This window comes from Chiloscyllium punctatum, chromosome 11, assembly GCF_047496795.1.
Source record: "Chiloscyllium punctatum isolate Juve2018m chromosome 11, sChiPun1.3, whole genome shotgun sequence".
Taxonomy (NCBI): Eukaryota; Metazoa; Chordata; class Chondrichthyes; order Orectolobiformes; family Hemiscylliidae; genus Chiloscyllium; species Chiloscyllium punctatum.
The window spans coordinates 90,478,200-90,502,709 of NC_092749.1; the positions used below are offsets into that span (position 1 = coordinate 90,478,200).

A 24,510-nucleotide genomic window follows, 5' to 3' on the forward strand; every position below is an offset into this window, starting at 1 on the left:
TATAAGACCAAGCCTGAATATCATCCAGCTCTTGCTATATATGGACACAGACTGTTTCAGTAGCTGATGAGTCATGAATGTTGTCAAACATTCTACAATCAGCAATGAGCAATCCATTTCTGACTTTATGATGGAGGGATGGTCATTGGTGAAGCAGGTGCAAAAAATGTTTGGACCTGGAATGTTGAATGCCTGCAGAAATGTCCTGGAAGTGAGTTAATTGACTTCAAAAAACACAATATTCTTCTCTTGTGCTCGGTATGACTCCAACCAATTTAGACTTTTCCCAAATTCCATCGACTCCAGTTTTATTAGGGGTTCTTGATGCTGCACATGGTCAAATTCAACTCTATAATCCATGTTTGAACCAAGGCAATAACAAGCTCAGTCGTTGAGTAACCTTGGCAAAACCTAAATTGAGCTGTAGCAAGCAGCTAATTTCTATGTAAGTGCCACTTGACGGCGTCAGCAATGACACTTTTTAATCACTTTTATGATAATCGAGAGTAGATTGGTGAGATGGTAAGTGGTTGGATTGGATTTGTCCTGACTTTTGCTCACAAGACATACCTGAATAATTTTGCACATGAACAGGTATATGCCACCATTACAGCTGTTCTGGAATAATTCTGCTGCTGCTGATGGCTCAAGTGATCCCATGGATACCCAGATTTAATTTAATAGATTTGTTCAAAATCTACCCCATTTAGCACGGTGATGGTGTCATACAAAATGATAACAGCACAAGTTTCCTCAATATGAAGTCATATGTAGGTCAGACCAGGTAAGGACAGCAGATTTCCGTCCCTAAAAGACATAAGTGAACCAACCTCTTTTTTTTGACAATGATAATAGTTAACATTACTGAGTAATCATTACTGAAACTGCATTTTCTAAAATTTCAAATTTTATTAGATGAACTTAAAATGTTCGAACTATCCATGGTGAAATTTGAACCTTTGCCCTCAGATTACTGGTCTAGTGACATTTCCTCTAGTTCACTTCCTCTCCCAAGGATATAACGATCAGGGAATGCATCTTTGTAATTTCCATTCTTACTTGCCTCAGCATCCTCAGAAGCACCCCTCCCACTCTTGTGAAATTATCAGCTCTACGCTAAGCAAGCCTTTCTAATACCTCCTCTGCATTATTTATAACTCAACCACTTTCTCAATTACCTCTTCTTTCAATAGGACTTTGCTGCATCTTTAGTTGTAAAACATGCTGCAGAAATACACATTTTCTTCCTAGGATCTTACACATTCCTGGCTTCCATCATTAGTTGTTCACTCCGGTATCCAAGCTCTAAGTTCTGGAATTCCCAAGTTAAACCACTCCACTATCATGTCCTTTAACACACATCTCTACCTTTTTGACCAAACTTTTGATTAATTGTCTTAATATGTCATGATGCAAACTGATATCAAATCTTGTTTTAAAATGGTTCTGTGAAATGCTTCAGCATAGTCAGCTACATAAAGAAATGCTACATAAATGTTGGTAGTGCTTAGTATTGGGAAAAGCTCTCAGAACTATACATTTGATAGAAGATCTCATTTTGAAGTCAGGTGATGAACAGTACATTCTCCCTCAAATTTTTTAAAAAATTCTGCCAAAATGATTTTGCTCTAAATTTAGGACTCTCACTGTATACACATTTCAATGAACAGATGTTTGTGAGAATTCCTATATTAGGAAGCTCACTTTAATTAGCAAGCTGACAGACCCATTCCTCAGAGATATTGGCTTTTCTAATTTCAGCAGGATCCACAAAGTCTTTGAGCATATACCAGAAGTTCCTGGAAAGACAGGAATGCCTGAATTAGAAAAGAAGTAGAACCAACATAACCTCCTACTCTAATAAATGTTCAGCTTGTTTTTATTAACATTAAAATGATGTTAGTATTTGCTACATCTTCAAAGCCTTGAAGCATTTGAGAAGTTTCTTTTTAGGAACAGACCTGTATTATTTTCACAGCAATTGGTGAGACCAATATCACAGAAGTGACATGCATGTAAATAAGGGGTTGTGAACACTGCCTCCATCTCAATTCGTTCAAGCACAGCTAATTTTAAATTTGAGTTTGAATAAAATGAAGACATTTTTAGAACACGCTGGCCATATATATTCAAATATGCTTGCTGAAACGAAGCGATTATATAGTTTATTGTCAAGGGCCATGATTATTGTTAAAATCCTTTTTTCTGATTGAAAACTGGTAACTGACACTGGTCGCTGTACAGTGAGTAGTTCGGAATTGACATTGAAATTCGAATTATAGTGGTTTGTGATAAAAAGGCTTAATTCACATTTATAACTACTAACATAATCGAGTACAGTTATGGAATCACACTAACACACTTATTCCACATAGCTGATATAAAAAATCGTTATCATCTACAATTAAAGCTAGTTCTATGACTATTAAATTAATTGATAGTAAAAATTGCAGTGTTAATGTCAATGTACAACCATGAGAAAAATGCAATAAGATGTAGGTACTCACGCTCTATTTTCTTTTGTCATTTTATAACTAATAAGAGTTCTTTCTATATAATTTTCAAGAGCCTGAAACAAATATAGAAAATGTAATCAATTTTATTTTTATGATGAATAAAAACTTTAAGTAAAAAGTACATTACATAAACGTATTATGGCAGGTGCGACTAGATTGGTTAGGATATCTGGTCGGCATGGACAAGTTGGACCATGCTGTACATCTCTATGACTCTATGGCAGAAGGCAGACAGTGGGGATAAAAGGGTCCTTCTTAGCATGGAAGCTGGTCAGTGTTGGGACCTCAACTTTTCACTTTATACATCGGAGGCTGAGGGTTGACCTTTTAGAGATTTATAAAATCATGAGGGCCATGGATTGAGTGAATAGACAAGGTCCCTTCCCTAGGGTAAGGGAGTTCAAAACCAGAGGGCATAGGTTTAAAGTGAGATGGGTAAGATTTAAAAAGGACCTGGGGGGTCATTTTTCACGCACAGGGTGACAGTGTTGGGTGCCAGTGGTTATCCAGTCTGCGTTTCATCTTCCAAATGTAGAGGAGACCACATTATGAGCAGTGAATGCAATAGATAAGATTGAGTGAATTGCAGGTAAAGCACAGGGCGACCGAGAGGGAGAGGCATCACTTGATGCCTACAGTAGCCCCTGGAAGCAGTCACCTGCACTGAAAAGCAGAGTGTTGTGGGCCTGATATTGAGTAGTGCCTCCCAGGTGCCAGTGTCCAGAATGTCTCAGAGTGACTGCAGAACGTTCTCAAGGGGGAGGGTGAGCAACCAGACGTCATTATGCATGTTGGCACAAATGACAGAGGTAGAAATAGGATTGAGGTCCTGTGGAATGATTATAGAGAGCTAGGAGAAAAGTTAAAAACCAGGACCTCAATGGTAGAAATCTTGGATTATTTCTGGTGCCATGTGCTGGAGAGGCTAAGAACAAGTGGATAAGGCAGATGAATGCATGGCTAAACAATTGGCGCGGGTGCAGGGATTCACATACTTAGATCATTGGGATCTTTCCTGGGGGCAGAGGTGACCTGTTCAAGAAGAAAGGTTGCAGCTGAACCAGAGGGGGACCAATATCCCGGTGGGCAGATTTGCCAGTGCTACAAGGGAAGGTTTAAACTACATTGGCGATGGGGGGGTGGCATCCTCAATAGCAAGGATGCAAGTGCAAGGCTGGAAGGCGATATAATAATCAGAAATAGCAAGTTTAAGAGACAGGTCAGGCTGGAACACAACAGGGAGCGAGAAATGCCTGTTGGATTAAATCATATCTATTTCAATGCAAGAGAGCTGACAGGTAAGGCTGATGAACACAGGGCATGGTTAGGTATGTGGGACTGGGATATTATAGCCATGACAGTAACATTGCTAAGGGAGGGACAGGACTGGCAGCTTAATGTGCCTGGGTACAGGTGCTTTAGGCAGGACAGATGTGGAGAAAAGAGGGGAAGGGAGTTGCACTTTTGGTTAAGGGGAGTATCAAATAGAGGAAATAACTGAGGATTCATCTCGTGAGGCTTTGTGAGTGGAGTTAAGAAATATGAAGGGGGTGGTGATGTTATTAGGCCTCCAAATAGTCAACGGGTATTAGAGGAACAAATACGCAATGAGATTAGGGAAATTTGCAGGAGTTGTCAGAGTAGGGAATTTTAATTTTCCTAACATAGACTGGGACTGCCATAGTGTTAAGAGCTTAGATGGGGTGGAATTTGTTATGTGTTCATGAAAGTTTCCTTAAGCAGTATATAGAGGGTCGTATTTGGGAAGGGGTAAAACTTGACCTACTCTTGGGAAATAGGGCAGGAGAGATGACTGAGGTGACAGTGGGGGAGCACTTTCAGACCAGTGACCATAGTTCTGTTAATTTTAAAATAGTTACGGAGAGATACAAAACAAGTCCACAGGTTCAGGTTCTAAATTGTGGCAAGCTGAATATTGATGGAATTGACTGGAGCTTGCAAGGGTTGATTGGAGTAGTTTGTTTGTAGGCAGTAGGACCTCTGGCAAGTGGGAGGCCTTTAAAAGTGTGATAGCTGGAGTTCAAGATCTACATGTTCCTGTGAGGGTGAAGGGCAAGGTTGGCAGAAATAGGGAACCCTGGATGACAAGAGATACTGAGGCTGTCACCAGACAAAAAGGAGGCGTGGGTCAGGTACAGGCAGCTGTGATCAAGGGAATCCCTGGAGGCACATAGGGGATACAGGAGTTTACTGAAGAAGGAAATCAGGAAGGTGAAAAGGGGGCACAACATAGCTTTGGCTGAGAAGATTAGGGTGAATCCAAAGAGATTATTTAAGTATAATAAAGTAAAAAGAATATAACCAGAGAGAGAATAGGACCCCTCAAGGATCAAAGTGGACATATATGTGTGAAAACACAGGAGATGGGAGAGGTCCTCAATGAATATTTCTCCTGTGTTTCCTGTGGAGGAAGACATAAAGACTTGGGAACTTGGGGAAGTTAGTGATGATGCTGGGAACAGTCTATATGACAGTAAAGGGTGTGTTGGATGTATTATAATGCATGAAAGTGGATAAATCTCCTATTCCTGACCATGGGTGAGGTCCTGGAAGACTGGAAGGTAGCGAATGTTGTGCTCTTATGCAAGAAAGGCTGAAAAGAGAAACCTAGAAACTATCGACCAGTAAGTCTAACATCTGTGATAGGTAAGTTACCGGAGAAGATTCCGAAGGACAAGATGTATGTGCATTTGGAAAGACTGGATTTGATTAGGAGTAGTCAGCATGGCTTTGTGCATGGGAAATCATGCCACACAAATTTGTTAGAGTTTTTTGATGAAGTAACCAGGTAGGTTGATGAGGGCAGGGCGGTAGATGTAGTCTATATGGATTTCAGTAAGTCCTTTGATAAGGTTCCACATGGTAGACTGCTCTGGAAGATTAGATAGCATGGAATTCAAGGCGAGCTGGCAAATTAGATACATACTTGGCCTGATGGTAGGAAACAGAAGGTAATAATGGAAGGATGCTTTTCGGACTGGAGGCCTATGACTAATGGAGTGCCTCAGAGGTCGGTGCAGGGCCCACTGCTGTTTATTAATCTATATCAGTGATTTGGATGAGAACGTACAAGTCATGATTAGTAAGTTTGCAGTGAGGACAGTGGACAGTGAGGAAGGTTATCAGAAATTGCAGCAGGACCTTTGAACAGCTGGGGAAGTGGACCAAGAAGTGACAAACGGAGTTTAATGCAAGTGTGAGGTTTTGCATTGTGGAAAGTCAAATCATGGTGAATGGTAGAGCCTTAAGGTGTGTAGTGGAATAGAGGGACCTTGGTGTTCAGGTTCACAGTTCTCTGAAAGTGGAGTCACAGGTCGACAGGACAGTGAAGGCGGCTTATGGCACACTGTCCTTCATCAGTCAGGGCAGTGAGTATAGAAGTTGGGAAATTATGTTGTAGTTTGTACAGGACGTTGGTGAGACCACATTTGAAGTATTGTGTTCAGTTTTGGTCATCTTGCTATAGAAAGGATTTTATTAAAACTGGAAAGAGTGTAGAAGAAATTTACAAGGATGTTGCCAGGACTCAGGGACTGAGTTATAGGAAGAGGTTGTTCAAGTTAGGACCATTTTCTTTAGAGCATAGGAACTGAATCTTATAGAAAGTATAGGGTCATAAGAGGCACGGATAGGGCGTATGCACTCAATCTTTTTCCCAGGGTTGGGGAATCGAGGACTAGAGGGCATCAGTTTATGGTTAGGGGGGAAGAATAAAAAGGAACCAGAGGGGCAACTTTTAACACAGAGGGTGGTACATATGGAATAAGCTGCCAGCGGAAGTGGTTGAGGTGGATACATTAACAACATCTAAATGGCATTTGGACAAATACATGGTTAGAAAGGTTTAGAAGGATATGGGCCAAGTGCAGGGAAATGGGCTTAGCATTAATGTTTTAGTCAGGGAAATGTGTGTCTGAAAATGGCATTCCTTTGGAGGTGGCAGAAATGGCATCTAATGATCCTCTGGATTTGAATACGGATGCTGGGAGAGCAGTAAGTGAGGATGGGGGGCATTATCGATGTTGTGGGAGGGAAGAGAAAGGGTGCAGGCCAAAGTGAAGGAGAAGAGTCAGACATGGCTCAGGGCCCTGTCAACCATGATGGTGGGGAATCCTCAACTGAAAACGTTGAACATGTCAGTGTTCCCATTGTCGAAACTGGCATCAGCAGAAAAGATGGAACAGAGTCAAAGAAACTGGGAAAATGGGAACAGTCTTTCCAGGAAGCAGGGTATAATAATGTATAATCAAGTTAACTGTGGGAGTCAGTGGATTTGTGATGGATATCAGTGGCCAGCCTATCCTCAGAAATACAAACAGAGATGCTGAGGAAGGGAAGGGAGGAATCAGAGATGAACTAGGTAAAGGTGGAAGAGGATGGAAATTGGAAAAGTTTATCAATTTTGCTTCCAATCCAGGCTGAGAGAGGGAAGCTGCACCAATGATGTCATCGATGTATCAGAGAAACAGTCATGGTGGAGCCCAAATAGGACTGGAACAAGGAATGTTCCACATACCAGTTCTGTTTTTCAGCTGCAGCAGCAACTCAAACGGCGGGAGCTTGGACCAGGGGCCTGCTGGGAGCGCTGAGTCGCTGATTTGAGCTTTTATATTTGAAGTCAGAGAGCAGAGGCTTCTGGGAAAGGAAGGACTTCTTATTTTTATTTCCATCCAGATATAGAAGTCAGTGTTTTCTCAACCCAAGACCCTACCTTAGTAGGACCTCCCACCCAACCACCTCCTCTAATCTTAAAGACTAGGGACACATCAGCTATGCGCCTCTTCTTTTTTACTTTGCGATAAGGGGACTACCAGGGATGGCAGTGCAGGGAGAGCAATGTTCCTGCTCCATGATGTTTGAGGTGAGTAGTGTCCCATCCAAGTACATCTGCAGGAAGTGCACCCAACTCTCACTTCTCCAAGACTGTGTTAGAGAACTGGAGCGGGAGCTGGATGAACTTTGGATCATTTGGGAGGCAGAGACTGTGATAAATAAGAGTTACAGGGAAGTAGTTACTCCTAGACATGAAGAAAGCTGGGTGACTGTTTGAAGGGAGACAAAACAGTAAATGGAGGGATCCCCTGTGGTCATTGCCCTGAAAAACATGTATACTGTTTTGGATACTGTTGAGGGGGACAACTTACCAGGTGTGTACAGTGGGGCCCAGGTCTCTGGCACAGAGCCTGTCCGTGTTGCACAGAAGGGAAGGAAGGAAAGGAGGAGAGTGTTAGTTATTGGGGACTCAATAGTTAGAGGCTCAGATAGAAGGTTTGTTGGGGATGAACGAGACTCACGGTTGATGTGTTGCCTCCCAGGTGCCTTGGTCCGTGATGTCTCAGATCTATCTTTGGGGTCCTGAAGGGAGAGGGTAACCAGCCTCAAGTCGTGGTCCATGTAGGTACCAATGACATAGGTAGAAAAAGGGATAGGGATGTAAGGCAGGAATTCAGAGAGCTAGGGTGGAAGCTGAGAGCCAGAACAAACAGAGTTGTTATCTCTGGTTTGTTACCTGTGCCATGTGATAGCAAGGCAAGGAATAGGGAGAGATATTAGCTGAACACGTGGCTGCAAAGATGGTGCAGGAGGGAGGGTTTCAAGTACTTGGATAATTGGGGCTCATTCTGGGGAAGGTGGGACCTGTACAAACAGGATAGTCTTCACTCAAACCAGAGGGGTACTAATATCCTGGGTGGGAAATTTGCTGGTGCTATTTGGGTGGGTTTAAACTAGCTCAGCAGGGGGATGGGAACCGGAGGTGTAGTTGCAGTGCACAGGAGGATGAGAGTAGGGAGGGCAGGGACAGGATTTCAGGGTCACAGGAATGTGCTGGCAGACAGCAAACTGGTTCAAAGTGTGTCTACTTCAACGCCAGAAGGATCCGAAATAAGCTTGCAGCATGGATAGGTATCTGGGACTTCGATGTTGTGGCCATTTCGGAGACATGGATAGAACAGGGAGAGGAATGGATGTTGCAGGCTCCAGGGTTTAGATCTTTCATTGAGAACAGGCAAGGCAGTAAAAGAGGGGAAGGTGTGGCTTTCTTAGTCAAGGATAGCATAACGGTGGTTGAAAGAACTTTTGGCGAGGACCCATCTACTGAGGTATTGTGGGCTGAGCGTAGAAACAGGAGAGGAGAGTTCACACTGCTTGGAATTTTTTATAGGCCTCCACAGAGTTCCAGGGAAGTGGAAGAGAGGATTGGTAAAATTATTCTGGGTAGGAATGAAAGGAACAGGGTGGTCATTATGGGGGACTTTAACATCCCCAACATCGACTGGAAATGCTATAACTCTAGTATGTCGGATGGATCAGTTTTTGTCCAACGTATATTGACACAGTATGTCAAAGGGCCGACAAGGGGAGGAGGCCACACTGGATCTGGTGCTTGGTAATGAACCAGGCCAGGTGTCTGAGTTAGTTGTAGGTGAGCACTTTGGAGAGAGTGACCATAATTCAGTTACATTTAGTTTAGCAATGGAAAGGGATAGGTACATGCCACAGGTCAAGAGTTATCGATGAGGCAAGGGCAATTATAATGCGATTAGGCAAGAATTAAGATGCATAGAATGGGGTAGCAAAATGCAGCGGATGCAGACAATGGAAATGTGGAGCTGGTTTAAGGAACAGATATTGCGTGTCCCTGTCAGGTAGGGAGGAAGTGTAAGGTAAGGGAACCATGGTTTACGACAGAAGTTGCATCTCTTGTTAAGCAGAAGAAGGAGACTTATGTGTTGATGAGGCAAGATGGTTCAGATGAGATGATGGAGAGTTACAGATCAGCTGGGAAGGATTTAAAGAGAGAGTTACAAAGAGCAAAGAGAGGACACGAGCAGTCTTTAGCAAATAGAATACATGAGAACCCTAAAGCTTTCTATAGGCATGTGAGGAATAAAAGGATGACTAGGGTAGGAATAGGGCCAGTCAAAGACAGAAGTGGAATGTTGAGTGTGGACCCTGTGGAGATCGGAGAGGTGCTAAACGAACATTTCTCATTGGTTTTCACTCAGGAAAAGGAGAATATTGTAGAGGAGAAAAAAAAGAGGTACGAGATATTAGACTAGAAAGGATCGAGGTTAGTTACGAACAGGTGTTATCAATTCTAGAAGGAGTGAAAGTAGACAAGTTCCCTGTGCTGGATGGGATTTATCCGAGGATTCTCTGGGAAGCTAAGGAGGAGCTAACAGAGCCTTTGGCTTTGATATTTGAGTCGTCATTGTCTACAGATTTAGTACCAGAGGACTGGAGGATTGCACATATTGTGCCTTTGTTCAAGAAGGACAGTAAGATGACCCAGGTAATTATAGACCAGTGAGCCTTACTTCTGTTATAGGAAAGGTTTTGGAAAGGATTATAAGAAATAAGATTTATAATCATAGAGTAAGCAACAATTTGATTTCAGATAGTCAACATGGTTTCGTCAAGGGCACGTCGTGTCTCACAAACCTCATTGAGTTTTTTGAGAAGGTGACCAAGCATGTAGATGAGGGTAGGGCAGTTGACATGGTGTACATGGACTTCAGTAAAACCTTTGATAAGGTTCCACATGGTAGGCTGTTGGAGAAAATGCAGAGGCATGGAATTCAGGGTGATTTAGCAGTTTGGATTAGAAACTGGCTTTCTGAAAGAAGGCAGCGAGTGGTGGTTGATGAAAAATATTCAGCCTGGAATTTGGTTACTAGTGGTGTGCTGCAAGGATCTGTTTTCGGACCACTGCTGTTTGTCATTTTTATAAATGACTTAGACGCAGACATAGGTGGATGGATTAGTAAATTTGCAGATGACACTAAAGTCGGTGGAGTAGTGGACTGTTTGGAAGAATGTTACAGATTGCGGGGGACTTGGATAAACTGCAGAATTGGGTGATAGGTGGCAAATGGAGTTCAGTGCAGCTAAATATGAGGTGATGCACTTTGGGAAGAATAACAGGAAGGCAGAGTACTGGGTCAATGGAAAGATTCTTGGTAGTGTGGATGTGCAGAGGAATCTTGGAATCCATGTATATAGATCCCTGAAAATTGCTACCCAGGTTGATAGTGCTGTTAAGAAGGCATACGGTGTGTTAGGTTTCATTGGAGAGGGATTGAGTTCCAGAGCTGCAATATCATGCTGCAATTATACAAAATTGTTAGTGCGGCCACACTTGGAATATTGTGTACAGTTCTGGTCGCCATATTTCGGGAAGGATGTGAAAGCACTGGAAAAGGTGCAGAGGAGATTTACCAGGATGTTGCCTGGGCTGGAGGGAAGGTCTTATAAGGAAAGGCTGAGAAACTTGGGTCTGTTCTCATTGGAAAGAAGAAGGCTAAGAGGGGATTTGATAGAGCCATACAAGATGATCAGAGGATTAGATAGGGTAGACAGTGAAAGTCTTTTTCCTAGAATGATGTTGTCAGCTGTAGGAGGGGGCATAACTGCAAATTGAAGGGTGATAGATTTAAGACAGATGTCAGAGGCAGGTTCTTTACGCAGAGAGTGGTAAGGGCGTGGAATGCCCTACCTGCCAATATAGTCAACTCAGCCACATTAGGGAGATTTAAACAATCCTTGGTTAAGTACATGGATGATGATGGGATAGCGTAGGGCACGAGCTGAGAATAGTTCACAGGTTGGTGCAACATCGAGGGCCGAAGGGCCTGTTCTGCGCTGTATTGTTCTATGTTCTTCCCCACAAAGAGATGGGCATACCATGCAGGTACCCATGCCCCTTTGATCCGAAGAAAGCGAGAGGAGTTAAAATAGAAGTTGTTCAAAGTGGATAAGAGCTCAGCCAAGCAGAAGAGGATGGAGGATGGTCGGTTCAGGATTTTTTTCCAGGAGGAAGCAGAGAACCCTGAGACCATTAAGGGATTAGATGTCCATAGTGAAGAGGAGGCAGCTGGAACACTCAAAATGGAAATTCTGAAACTGGCAAAGCATGATGGGAATTGCAGTTGTAAGTAGGAAGGGACTGGACAAGTGAGAAAAAATCGAGTTGAGATAGAAGAGATGGGTTCTGTGGGGCAGGAACAAGCAGAAGCAATAGGTCTGCCCAGGCAATCCTCTTTGTAGATTTTGGGAAGGAGGTAGAAGTGGTCTGAGTGGGGTTGGGCTTGAAGACAATGGTGGGTAGAGATCACCAGATGAAATGTGATCAGTGACCATCGTAAGTACAATAGCCTTTTTTCTCCACTACTCGCTCTCCAATATTCTTCTAACTTTACAAAGCACTTTGGAATTTCTGAAAGTCACCTTAAGTGTACATGCTCAGCATTGTTGAAGTGCAATTGATAATTCAATGGCAATTAGCTGTTGCCTAGGTTTGTGTTGAGATTGTTCCCTTTGGGAGCCAGGCTGAGATAACACAAACTTTTGATACAGAACATCTGTGGCCAATAGCAGGAACAGATGATCTGTTGAATTTGGGCACAAGACACAGAGCATGGTACTTACTTAATTCACTACATCTGCCATTCCTTCAGGGTGATCGTCAATGTTTGCCAGGAAAATTAAACTGAACTCAGAACATTCAAGGAATCAGGAAATTATTGAGGAATACAGCAGTGAGTTAAGTAAAACTGATAACATAAGTGTACTTACTTTTATTTTGCTGTGAAGAAAGCCATTGAATTTCTGAAAGTATGCAATTTCACCCTGTTGATAGATTAGAATGTTATCTACAACACAATAACTCTTAACTCTTAGCAATATAACATTGCAAATTTAACAAGAGGCATCAGAATTAAACTTTGGAGAATTCTGTCAAACAAGGGTTCCTCCAGTAACTTGTTATTTTTAAAAGCCTGTAGTTCATATTCTAGTAATTGGGATGCAGTTGAGAATGATTAGTTGTATTTTTTCAAAGTACACAATTAGAAACGAAACAGGGAAAGTGCTAATAGACTAATCAACCATCAAGACAAACACACAAATAAAACTGCATTGGGAGCAGAGATGAAATTTGCCTTAGGCCCACACAACATATTTGCAGAATATGCAATTTACTGAACTCGTATCATTATTATAATGAAATCTGGAATTTAAGAACAAAAGAGAAGTACAGCACAGAAAAGGGCCTTTCGAGCCTTCAAGCCTGTGCCAATCATCAGGTGCTAACTAACTGAAAAGACTGCCCTTATTTGGTCCAAGTCCCTCTATTTCCAACCCCCCCCCCCCCCCCCCCCCCCCCCCCCCCCACCCCCCACCCCCCATTCATGTAACCATCCAGATGCCTCTTTAATGTCACCAACAGATCTGCTTCCACTACCTCTTCTGGTAGTGCACTCCAGATTCCTACCACTGTATTAAAAACTTCCCTCGCAGGTCTCCCTTAAAAACTGTCCACCCTATCTATGCCTCTTGTAATTTTGTAGACCTCTCTCAGGTCTCCTCTCAGCCACCGTCTTTCCAGTGAAAACAATCCCAGTTTTTTTAACCTTTCCTCATAGCCAATGCCATCGAAACCAGGCAACATCCTGGTGAACCTCTCTGTGCTCTCTCCAAAGCTTCCATGTCGTTATGGTAGTGTGGTGACCAAAACTGCATACAATACTCCAAATGTGGCCTAACAAGGGTTTATATAGCTGTAATGTAGTTTGTACTCTGTGCCCTGGCCAATGAAGGCAAGCATGACACATGCCTTCTTAATCACCTTGGCCACCTATGTTGCCACTTTTAAGGAACTGTGGACCTGCATGTTAATGTTTTTAAGGGTTCTGTTATTTACAGTTTAATTCAACCTAAATTTGATCCTCCAAAATGCATCACCTCACATTTGTCTGGATTAAACTCCATCTACCATTTCTGTGCCCAAGTTGCCAATCTATCTATATCCTGTTGTATCCTTTCACAATCATCGGCACTATTAGCAAGTCCACCAATCTTCGTGTCATCTGAAAACTTACTAATCAGACCACCCACATTTTCCCCAGATCATTTATATATACTACAAACATCAGAGCACCGAAGGTTGGTCCCTGTGGAACACCATCAATTACCAGTCTCCATTCTGAAAAAGATCCGTCCACTGTTACCCTCTGTTTTCTATGACCAAGCCATAGGAGTGGAAGTAAGGCCATTCGGCCCATCGAGTCCACTCCGCCATTCAATCATGGCTGATGCGCATTTCAGCTCCACTTACCAGCGTTCTCCCCGTAGCCCTTAATTCCTCTAGACAACAAGAATCTATCAATCTCGGCCTTGAAGACATTTAGCGTCCCGGCTTCCACTGCACTCCGTGGCAATGAATTCCACAGACCCACCACTCTCTGGCTGAAGAAATGTCTCCGCATTTCTGTTCTGAAATGACCCCCTCTAATTCTAAGGCTGTGTCCACGGGTCCTCGTCTCAAAGCCAGTTTTGTATCCGTTTAGTCAGCCCACCCAGAATCCCATGTGATCTTGGTTTTTGTACCAATCTGCCATGTGGGACTAAAGCCCATATAAACTACATCCAAAACCCTTCCCTCATCAATTTCATTTGTTACCTCTTCAAAACATTCAATCACGTTCATGAGACATGACCTTCCTCATACAAAACCATGTTGCCGGTCACTGACTAATTGATTTTCTTCCAAATGTGCATGTAGCTTGTCCCTCAGTATCTTCCCCAAGAACTTCCTCATCACAGACGTCAGGCTCACCAGCCTGTAATTTCCTAAATTATCTCTGCTTCCTTTCTTAAACAAGGTAATAACACTGGCTAATCTCCAGTCCTCTGGAACCTCGCCTCTAGTCAAGGGGATGTGAAAATATCTGTGAATGCCCCAGCTCTTTCTTCCCTTGCCTCTCGCAGTAACCTGGGGTAGATCCTATCTGGCCCACAGGACTTGTCTACCTTAATGCAATTTAGGATACACAAAACTTCATCTTTCAATATATTGACATCGTCTAGAGGATTCACACACTCATCCCTGGTCTCAGCATCAGTCATGTCCTTCTCCTTGGTGAATACTGATAGACTGTACTCATTAAGGATCTCTCCCACTTCCTGCAGCTCCGCACGTAACTTCCCTCCTTGGTTCTTGAGTGGACCTACACTTTCCCTTGCTACCCTCTTTCTTCTAACATGTGCGAATCCTGCTATTACTATTCTTCCATTCTTTCCATCCTGCACTTTAATTGACTGGTCTTTAAAAGCCTCCCACATGCCAGAGGTAGATTTGCCCTCAAATAACTGCTCCCAATGCACATTCCCCAGTTCCTGTCCAATGTGGACGCAAATGGCCCTTGCCCAATTAAGCTGCCTCACCTGAGGGCCACTTTTGTCCTTGTCCATTAGTACTCAAAATCCTATGGAGTTGTGGTCACTATACCCAACATGCTCTCCTACTGATCGATCACCTGTCCTATCTTATTCCCTAATACTAAGTCTCGTTTGGCTTCCTTTCTGGTTGAATTGTCTACATACTGTCTCAAAAGACTTTCCGGGACCCATCTAATAAATTACTCTCCATCCAAGCCCCTGGGCTCTAAGAGAGTCCCAATCGTGAGCAAATGAGCACTCTGAAAACAAAGAGTACAAGCATGGACTATTTTTTAAACGGTGAGAAAATTCATAAAGCCACAGGACAAAAGGATCTGGGAGTGCTCGTCCAGGATTCTCTAAAGGTTGACTTACAGGTTGAGCCCTTGATTAAGAAAGCAAATGTAACGTTGTCATTAATCTCAAGAGGGTTGGAATATAAAAGCAGCGATGTGCTTCTGAGACTTTATAAAGCTCTAGTCAGGCCCCGTTTGGAATACTGTGTCCAATTTTGGGCTCCATCCCTCAGGAAGGACATACTGGTACTGCAGCACAAGGATGATCCCTGGAAAGGTAGACCTAACATACAATGAACGGCTGAGGATCCTGGGATTGTATTCACTCGAGTTTAGAGGTTGAGGTGAGATCTAATAGAAACTTACAAGATAATGCATGGCTTAGAAAGGGTGGATGCTGGGAAGTTGTTTCCGTTCGACGGGGAGACTAGGACCTGTGGGCACAGCCTTAGAATTAGAGGGGGTTAATTTAGAACAAAAATGAGGAGACATTTCTTCTGCCAGAGAGTGGAGGGACTGTGGAATTAATTGCCACGGAGCACAGTAGAGGCCAGGATGTTAAACATCTTCAAGGCAGAGATTGATAAATTCTTGATCTTGCAAGAAATTAAGGGCTACGGGGATAGTGCAGGTAAGTGGAGTTGAAATGCTCATCAGCCATGATTAAATAGCAGAGTGGACTCGACGGGCTGAATGGCCTTACTTCCACTCTTATGTCTTATGGTCTTAATAAGAGGTAAGTTGAAGTCACCTTCCAAAACTACCCTGCTTTTTTCACACATTTCCAGTATCTGACTTTATATCTGCTCCTCTGTCTCCCGTAGGCTGTTGGGAGGTGTATAGAAAACTCCCAAAATGTCACCCTTCCTATTCTTGAGCTCCACCCACAATGCCTTACTACTAGATCCCTCTGATATGTCCTCCCTCAGCACAGGTTTGCCAAAGTCTGTGCTGGATTCCTTCATCTCTTCTAGTTAGGTGGTTGAGAAAAAAATATTAGCATCATAGTTAATAAGAATAAATTTGGCTTTCTGCTCATGATCTTTTATTGATGGCACTTCTCGGAGAGGAAATGTTTTCAAGCATTGAGCAGGAATCAGCTGTGATACTTCTGTGACCTTAGACTCTTGCAACATTCACAGTTCAAATTCACACAGGTTTACCACAGGTCTAATGCCAGAAATCTTTGTGAAATTAGTGGCTCTGCATCCATAGCTGAGAAGCTTGGGTGACCAATTCTTGTTGTGAATTCAGATTGAAACCTATTTGTCATTCTAGAAAAGGGACTGAAGGAATTTCTCAATGTTGCACTTTCTATGAAAACTGCAGAGAAATTTGCACATGTTCAGTAATTCATCTATGAGTATCAGCCCGCTGGACCAGAGGACCATGTTAACAGTCCAATCTGATCTTTGTTCACTTAATGGACTAGAACCAATTGGCTAACTGTTTTTTTCAGAAAGCCGAATGCTGCAGAGAAATCTGTTCTTCTTAAATTATTTATAGGGTGTAGGTCAGCAGGTATGTTAATTTTGGGTTATTTAGAGGGATAGACATTTATACTTCCATATTACAGAGTATAATTGATTGCCAGTCTTGTATTTCATTAAATAAAATCTGTTGTAAGATAAACCAATAATTTTGTTTGTTGAAGAAACTTGGCTAATAGATATTTTTCCTTAAAACCGGAGATAAATATTTAAATTGTCACCTCTGCATCTGGGAAAATGATTTTATTTTTATGTCATGGCCCTTAGAATACTGGCAGTATTGTGTCTAGAGCCAAGAGTGTGGTGCTGGAAAAGGAATGCAGGTCAGGCAGCATCCGAGGAAGAGCTTTTGCTCGAAACGTCGATTTTCCTGCTCCTCGGATGCTGCCTGACCTGCTGTGCTTTTCCAGCACCACACTCTTGACTCTAATCCCCAGCATCTGTAGTACTCATTTTTGCCTAGTACTGTGTCTAGTTCTGGTCTCCCTGTCATAGGAAGGATATTATTAAGCTGGAGAGGGTTCAGAAGAGATTTACCAGAATGTTACCAGAAATGGAGGGTTTAGGTTATAAGGAGAGGCTGGACAGACTGACATATTTTTCACTGGAGTGTAGGAGATTGAGGGATGACCTTATAAAGCTTTATAAAAATAATGAAGGGTATAAATAAGGTGAACACCAGGAGTCTTTCCTCTAGGGTGAGGGATTTCAAGGCTGGAGGGACATATTTTAAAGTGACAGGAGGAAGACTTAAATGGACTTGGGCAGTTTTTTTTCCCCAGAGAGTGGCTTTGTGTGGACTGAACTTCCAGATGAAGTGGTGGATGTGGGTACAGTTACAACAATTAGATAAGTACATGAATAAGAAATGTTTGGAGGGATATGGGCCAAGTGTAGACAGATGGACTAGTTTAGTTTGGGATTGTGGTCGGCATGGACTGGTTGGCTCGAAGGATCTGCTTCATTTATTGCCCATCTCTAATTGCCCAGAGGGTAGTTCAGAGTCAACCACATTACCTATTAGAGCAGCAGCACACTGCTTCAACATCAATCATAACAGCCAATCAAGTACTTTTAAAGTACAGTCATTGTTTTAATTCAAGAAATCCAGCAACCAGATGAGCGCACAGCATCTTCCCACATATTGGAACACAATAACATCCAGATCATCTTCTTGAGGGATAAACATTAGCCAGAATACAAAAGATAATTCTCCTGCTCTTCTTCAAAATAATTAGAGACAAACAAAGGATCCTGAAGAACGGTTACACCTGAAACATTGACTTCTCTACTCCCTGATGCTGCCTGGCTTGCCGTGTTCTTCCAGCCTTTTGCCTGTCTATTTCTCCTTCAAAATAATGCCATGGGATTTTTTTTTAGATTTACCTGAGAGGGGAGACAGGGCCTCAATTTAAAATCTTATTCAAAAGATAGCACCTCAGCACTGCAGTGTACCCCCAGTACTGGACTGGTAGTTCAGCCTAGATTATTGCACTCAAGTCCTGAACTGGAACGTGGAATGCACAACCTTTTGACTCCGAGGAGATTACTATCAATTGGACCTTGTCTGACATACAGAAGAAAAAAATGAGAGAGAAAGGTATTGTGTAAATTAAATTTTAAAACTATTGCTTTGGTAAAATTAATTATATTTGCAACCATTACACTGAAAGAACACAGTTTAAATGTTTTAGAAAATCAAGAAATTAAGAAAAGTCCACCTATCTCTTTCATTAAAATAAACTTATGATGGCATGTTTTCTTTTTTGGACACTTGTTAATTAGTTCTAAAAACACTGGAGATAGAAAAAAAGGCTTTTTGAAAAAGTAATCCCATCCTGATAGTCACTGATTATAGAGATTTGCAGGATTGTTCTTAACAACATAGAGATTGGCAATTCACCCCAACATGTATGTCTGTTCTATGTAAAGTTCCACCACCTGAGTTCATTTCACCAAAACATTTTGCCCATCACTTAATTATCCATTTTCCTCTTAAATCCATCTGTGAAAACCATATTAATATCTGCATGTGTGTTAGACCTTTTTGTCAACCTCAAAGACGATTCCCTGAATTCCTAACTGAAATCATGAAAGGCCATCTTATATTTATGGCTCTTGGCTTTGCACTCCCCCACAGATGGCATCATCTTCTCCACATCTATTCTGTCAAACTCATCCATAATTTTGAAGATTTTCCATCAGGTTACCCCTCAGTTCTCTCTTTGCTAAAGAAAAGAATCCCAAGCTGATCAGTCTCTCCTGATCATTATCTCAACACAGTTTTTGTGATGAATCCTCTATGAATACATCAAAGTATTCATAGATGGCAATCTTACAACAACTAAAAAAAAAATAGCAATCATAAGTACCAGAGTATCCTTGAAAGAACTCTGCAGACCATCAGTGATTATAGAGGGTACCATAGAATGCTTCAGCTCATTCTCCAGCTCTTGAATCATTGCTGTTGTTTTAAAAATATGGTCTCTCAGTGACAACATCTGTTCCATGCCAAGCGGCAGCTGTTTTCTAGTTTTCATGTCCTTCAAATCAGACTGCTCTTCTACAATTTAAGAGAAATAAAGAGAAATTTAAGAGACTTGCATTTATGTAGCACCTTTCACAACTTTGGGACATCCTGAAATACTTTTTAGGAAATAAATTTTAGGAAATACAGGGAAACACAGTAGCCACTTTTCGCATACCGAGGTCCCAAAATAACAATGGATAACTGTCAGATTCAATTACTTATCAGTCGTTGGATAAATATTAACTAGTACACCAGGAAAAATGTTCCCATTTTTCTTCAAAATTATGTCATGGAGTCTGCTATGGCCTCACTTTAATGTTTCCTTCAATAAACAGAACAGTATTGTTACTTTGGTCACTTTTCTCATTAGGACAGCTTTTCAGATAAACAAAACCAAGCACCTACCTTAGGTTAAATTAATATCTATAATTTTGAATATAAATGACTCAAATGGACATAAATAAACTATTTCCTCTGATGGGAGAATATAGAACAAAGGTACATAACCTTAAAATTAGAGTCAGGTCAATCAGGGTTGAAATCTAGAATTGTTTTTTCCCACACAAAGGATAATAGAAATCTGGTCCACACCCCTGTGAATGCTGGGTCAAATTCCATTTTCAAGAATAAGATTGATAGATTTTTATTAGGGAAGGGAAACTAATCAGCTAAGTTGGGTAAATGGAGTTTAGGTACAGATGATGTGCGATCTATTAGAAGGGGCTGAAGAGTCTGAATTAACTCTTAGTTGCGCAGTGACTGCAAACACAAGTATTTCCTACAGTATTAGCACAGACTTTACATGGAACTGTATATCAAGCGTGATGAAAGGTGTATTATTATTTTTGGAACTTGGATTTTAAAATGTCTTCAGCTAATTACTTAGCAGACCCTTTGGAGTTAATAGATAAGAGGTTTATACAGTTGCATTAATGCAGGCAGAGTAAACATATTAGTCTACTTTGGAGCAAAAGAATCAACCTTTTTCTGGTCAGTATTCAGTGCTGAAGAAAACTACACTTTGTGTGAAAAAAATTACCACTCTGGTCCTTTTTAAATCTTGCCCCTCTCACCATAAACCCAGTTTTGGACTCCTACATACAAGGAAAAAAACTTGGCTATTCACCCTATCCATGCCCTTTACGAGTTTATAAACTTTTATAAAGTCACCCTCAGTCTCTGATACTCCAAAGCCTGTTCTTTCAATCAATGAGATCATGGTGATTCACACCAAACATTCAGATGCCCATGTCACCATCACGTACCCACCAACAATGCTAGCCTCTCTCATTCTCTTCTCACAGGTTTCACAAACATTTAGCCATTCAGTTAGGACAGGCTTTTGCAACATACTCAATGTCATTTTTTCCTCTCTCAAAGCATATGGTTGTCCACAACATTCACAACGATGTATGTCCCTACTTTATCCCTCTTCTTTATCTCTCCACCTCACCCTCATCCTGACATGAAGTACAATCTGCAGACGGTGTGATCATGAGCTTCTTACTTTTCATCCTATTCCCCTCCATTCATGCAACACCCCAGTGTCTGATTTTGTGTTTTCAGGTACTCCAGAGCTACTGCCTGATCAGTCACTGCAGCCTCCTGAACAGTGAGATAAATGCTACATTACTGTCAAAGAAACACTGTCACATGATCAGAGATTCACAGATGCCAGTTCAGATACTGGCACTGTGTACACCTTTGATCTACTCATGGTGAGGTATGAGATATGGGGTATGACGGAGCTGTAGCCAGGCTAGAGGAGTAGGACAACTTGTTAACTTTGCCATAGGATGAGGTCACAGTTGAGTTCTTCTACAGGGACTCAAAATTCAATGAGGTTACCTACAGGAGAATGTTGCGGGGCATTTGCAATGAGATTGAGAGTGTGGTGCTGGAAAAGCAGAGCAGGTCCGGCAGCATCCGAGGAGCAGGAAAATCGAGGTTTTGGGCAAAAGCCTTTCATCAGGATTCCTAATGAAGGACTTTTGCCCAAAGGTCAATTTTCCTGCTCCTCGAACGCTGCCTAACTTGCTGTGCTTTTCCAGCACCACACACTCAACTCTAATCTCCAGCATCTGCAGTACTCACTTTTGCCTACTTACCATGAGTTGTTTGGTACACAGCTAAGGACTTCTCTGCAGACTTGTCAATTTCAAAGAGCTCAGAGGAATCTGGCTTCAACAATGACACATTGATCCCAAACAGCTAGGGGTCCATACTTTCCATTGTGAAAGTGATGGCCAGGTCTAGGACAGCCGTTGTGCAACCTGCCATGATTTAGCATCTGTGTATTGTTTTCACTGTCTCACTACCCGACATTTATTGCCCTGCTGGATGCAGGACTCAACACTGAAATGAGGCAAGTTGTCACAACAGTATAGCAATCTGTCTTCTAATAAATTACTAGGATTGGCTCCATGGAGTGCAATGGGATGACAGCACTCATGCTCTCAATGCTGACAATCTGCCAGGGCCCTTGTTGAATCTCAGTGAGCCAGTCCAGACTGCTGCCACTATACTGAAGTGGTACAATCCTAAATTGGGGCCTCAAGGTTCAAAGCTGCTCAACCTCTCCTGATAAGAAAAACCCTCCATACTGGGGATCAGCTTAGTGTACCTGCTCTCGATTGCTTCCAATACCAATATATCTTTCCTTAGATAAGTGGGCAAAACCTGTTCACAACTATTGTGGTGTGGTCTAAATGGTGTCAGTTATTGTTTCTGCAATACTTCCTCTTTTTTTATTTCGTTCCCTTTGAAATAAAGGCCAACATTCTGTTGTCTTCTCTAAGATCTGAAATTAGATGCCTGTGATTTATGCTTGAGGACCTTCTATTTCCCTCTATATTGCAGCCTTCTGTAGTCTTTCTTCATTTAACTAATATTCAGCTCTTCTAAACTTCCTGGGCAAAGGAATATCCTCACATTTCCACATTATATCCATATTTTCTTGATTGTAGCAAAACGCACAGCAAAGATAGCATTTATAATAAAAAATGCACATCAATATGAAATTTAACAAAAGAAAATCAATGTTTAAGGCCATGCAGCAACTTGTGCTTACTCTAAATAAACAGCTGACTAAAACTACAAGGGAGAAACTGCAGTAAGCAACGAGTGGTAGCACAAAGTTCTCATAGCCACTACATCTGTATTTCATTTTGACACCTTTGCTGAGGGGGCTTGCCAATCCTTCTAAAATTGGTAATGCTAAAGCAAAAAGCTTAACTTACCTTGCTGTTCAGATAAGTGCTCTGGTTTGGAAAGTTCAGCCTCAAGTTCATTTCTGAGCCTAAACAAGAAACATGTTGACCAAATATGTTATAAACATGCATCAGGACTATTTAGAACTAGGGTAGCTGCATGAGATGTGATTCTGCCCTTTTACAAACATACTTTGCTCTCTATCATATGCCCTCCCAACCACTTCCAGAGCAAGGGACTCTCAGTCTTCCATCAACCCAAATGACCTTAGCTGATTATTGGTGACTATAAACGTATTGTTAACTTTCTGCTGGTGTAGCATTAGCTGCTGTGAATCAGTGATACCACTTGACTCCAGTTTCAATCTAATAGATAGCAGCCCATGAAATCCCATGAATGTCATTTTGTCTTTCCTTGGATGTAGGCATCGCGAGCTAGTCCAAAATTTATTGCTGTCTTTCTTGAGCAGCTGCATTCCATGTGGTGTAGGACACCCATAGTGCTGATAGAAAGTAAGTCCCTTGATAATGAAGTTGTAGTGGCATAGTTCCAAGTCAGGAAGGCATGTGGCGAGTACTTGCAGATGGTGGTGTTCTCGTATAGCTGCTATCTTTGTTCTTCCAGTTGGTAAAGGGTATGGATTTAAAAAATGCTGTCCCATATTTTTGGGTGGGTTGCTGCCATGCATCTTCCATACACTGGCAGGGAAGGGAGGGATTGTTGAAGATGGTGGAAGTGGTGCCAGTTAAGTGGAGTTGCTTTGTCCTGAATGTTGTTGAGTTTTTTGAATGTTGCTAGAGATGCATCCATCCAGGCAAGTGGAGAATATTCTGTCATACACTTTACTTGTGTCTTGTAGATGATGGATAGACATTAGGAAAACAGGAGATGAGTATCTTTCTGCAGAATTTCTGGCCTGTAACCTGCTGTTATAACCACAGTATTTACCTGGCTGGTCTAGTTCAGTTTCTGGCTAATAGTAAACACCATGATGTTTAAAGTAGTGTATTCAATTATGGTAACATCACTGAATATCAATAGGGAGATGCTTAGATTCTCCCTTGTTGGTGATGATCACTGCCTGTTACTTGTGTGATGTGAATGTTTTTTGCTGCTTATCAGGCCAAGCCTGAATGTTGTCCAGGTCTTGCTGCATATGGGCATGGGCTCTTTCAGTATCTGAGGAATCATGAATGGTGCTGAATATTGTGCAACCATCAGCGAAGATTCACACTTCTGCCCTTTTGATGGAGGAAAGGTCATTAATGTAGCAGCTCATTAATGTAGAGATGTTTGGGTCTCAGACATGACAGTGAGGAAACAATCGGTTCTTGTGGTGCAATGTGGAGGCCTGGGTTCAAGTCCCACCTGCTTCAGAAGTGTGTAACAACATTTCTGAATAAGTCAATTAGAAAATATCCATTCTGAGGCAACTCCGACATCCCAATAATAAAATACACTATTTTTGTTCTCTGGATTGTTTTAACAGGTTAGTTTAATGGGTGTATCTGTTAGTGACAATATGTGACACAAATAGAAATGTTGGATACATAGAAAATGTGAGTATGTGACATACATGCAACTGTCCATGAGCAGTGAAGGCAGCTAGATGGCAGGGGTTACTGTACAACAAAATAGCTATCCAGAGCCCAATAAAGTAACTCTGGCTGCAGAGATGTTTCTGCAAGGAATGAGATGGGATTGTTGGGGAGGATGGGATGAGAGGGATGGATGAGATGATGAAATTGATTATCTACAGCAAACTGGAGGGTACAATTATTTAATACAACTTATTATTCAAAGTTTGTGCTAAAAATTAAGATTCACTAGATTCGAATGCTAACATTTTGCCAGGTGAATTAAAATAATATATTGGCATTGATTCCATAGAGACGAAGAGTGGTGCTGGAAAAGCACAGCCGGTCAGGCAGCATCCAAGGAGCAGCAGAATTGATGTTTAGGGCAAAAGTTCTTCATCAGGAATCAATTCCACAGACAAAAGATGATGATAAGAGTCTATACTCTTTAGAGTTTCTACACAGTTAGATTTCAACAGGCATGCACTGTACTAAATTAAACTCGAGGATGGAGCAATTTTAATGCTTTTTAAAAAAACTTAAAGCCTGAATGAGTACTTGGTCATAGAGCATGATTGGTAGTTAAAAAGTTATTTGCTTCAATGGTAGAATCCGAAATTAAAACAGATTTCAAGAAACTGAGTGTCAAAT

General features: G+C 41.7%; 1 protein-coding gene across 2 annotated transcripts in view; it reads right to left on the reverse strand.

The window, feature by feature from the left end:
- Positions 1–945: 945 nt before the first annotated feature.
- The window catches only part of LOC140483178 (uncharacterized protein C6orf118-like), a 60,853-nt gene continuing 37,288 nt past the window's right edge, over positions 946–24,510 (reverse strand). For both annotated transcript variants that reach the window (XM_072581218.1, XM_072581217.1), the window contains exons 6-10: positions 22,312–22,370; positions 18,915–19,105; positions 12,114–12,167; positions 2,508–2,569; positions 946–1,799 (exon numbers count right to left, since the gene is read on the reverse strand). In XM_072581218.1, coding sequence (XP_072437319.1) covers positions 1,706–1,799; positions 2,508–2,569; positions 12,114–12,167; positions 18,915–19,105; positions 22,312–22,370 — 460 coding nt within the window. In that variant the 3' untranslated portion in view covers positions 946–1,705. The remainder of the gene's footprint in view (positions 1,800–2,507; positions 2,570–12,113; positions 12,168–18,914; positions 19,106–22,311; positions 22,371–24,510) is intronic.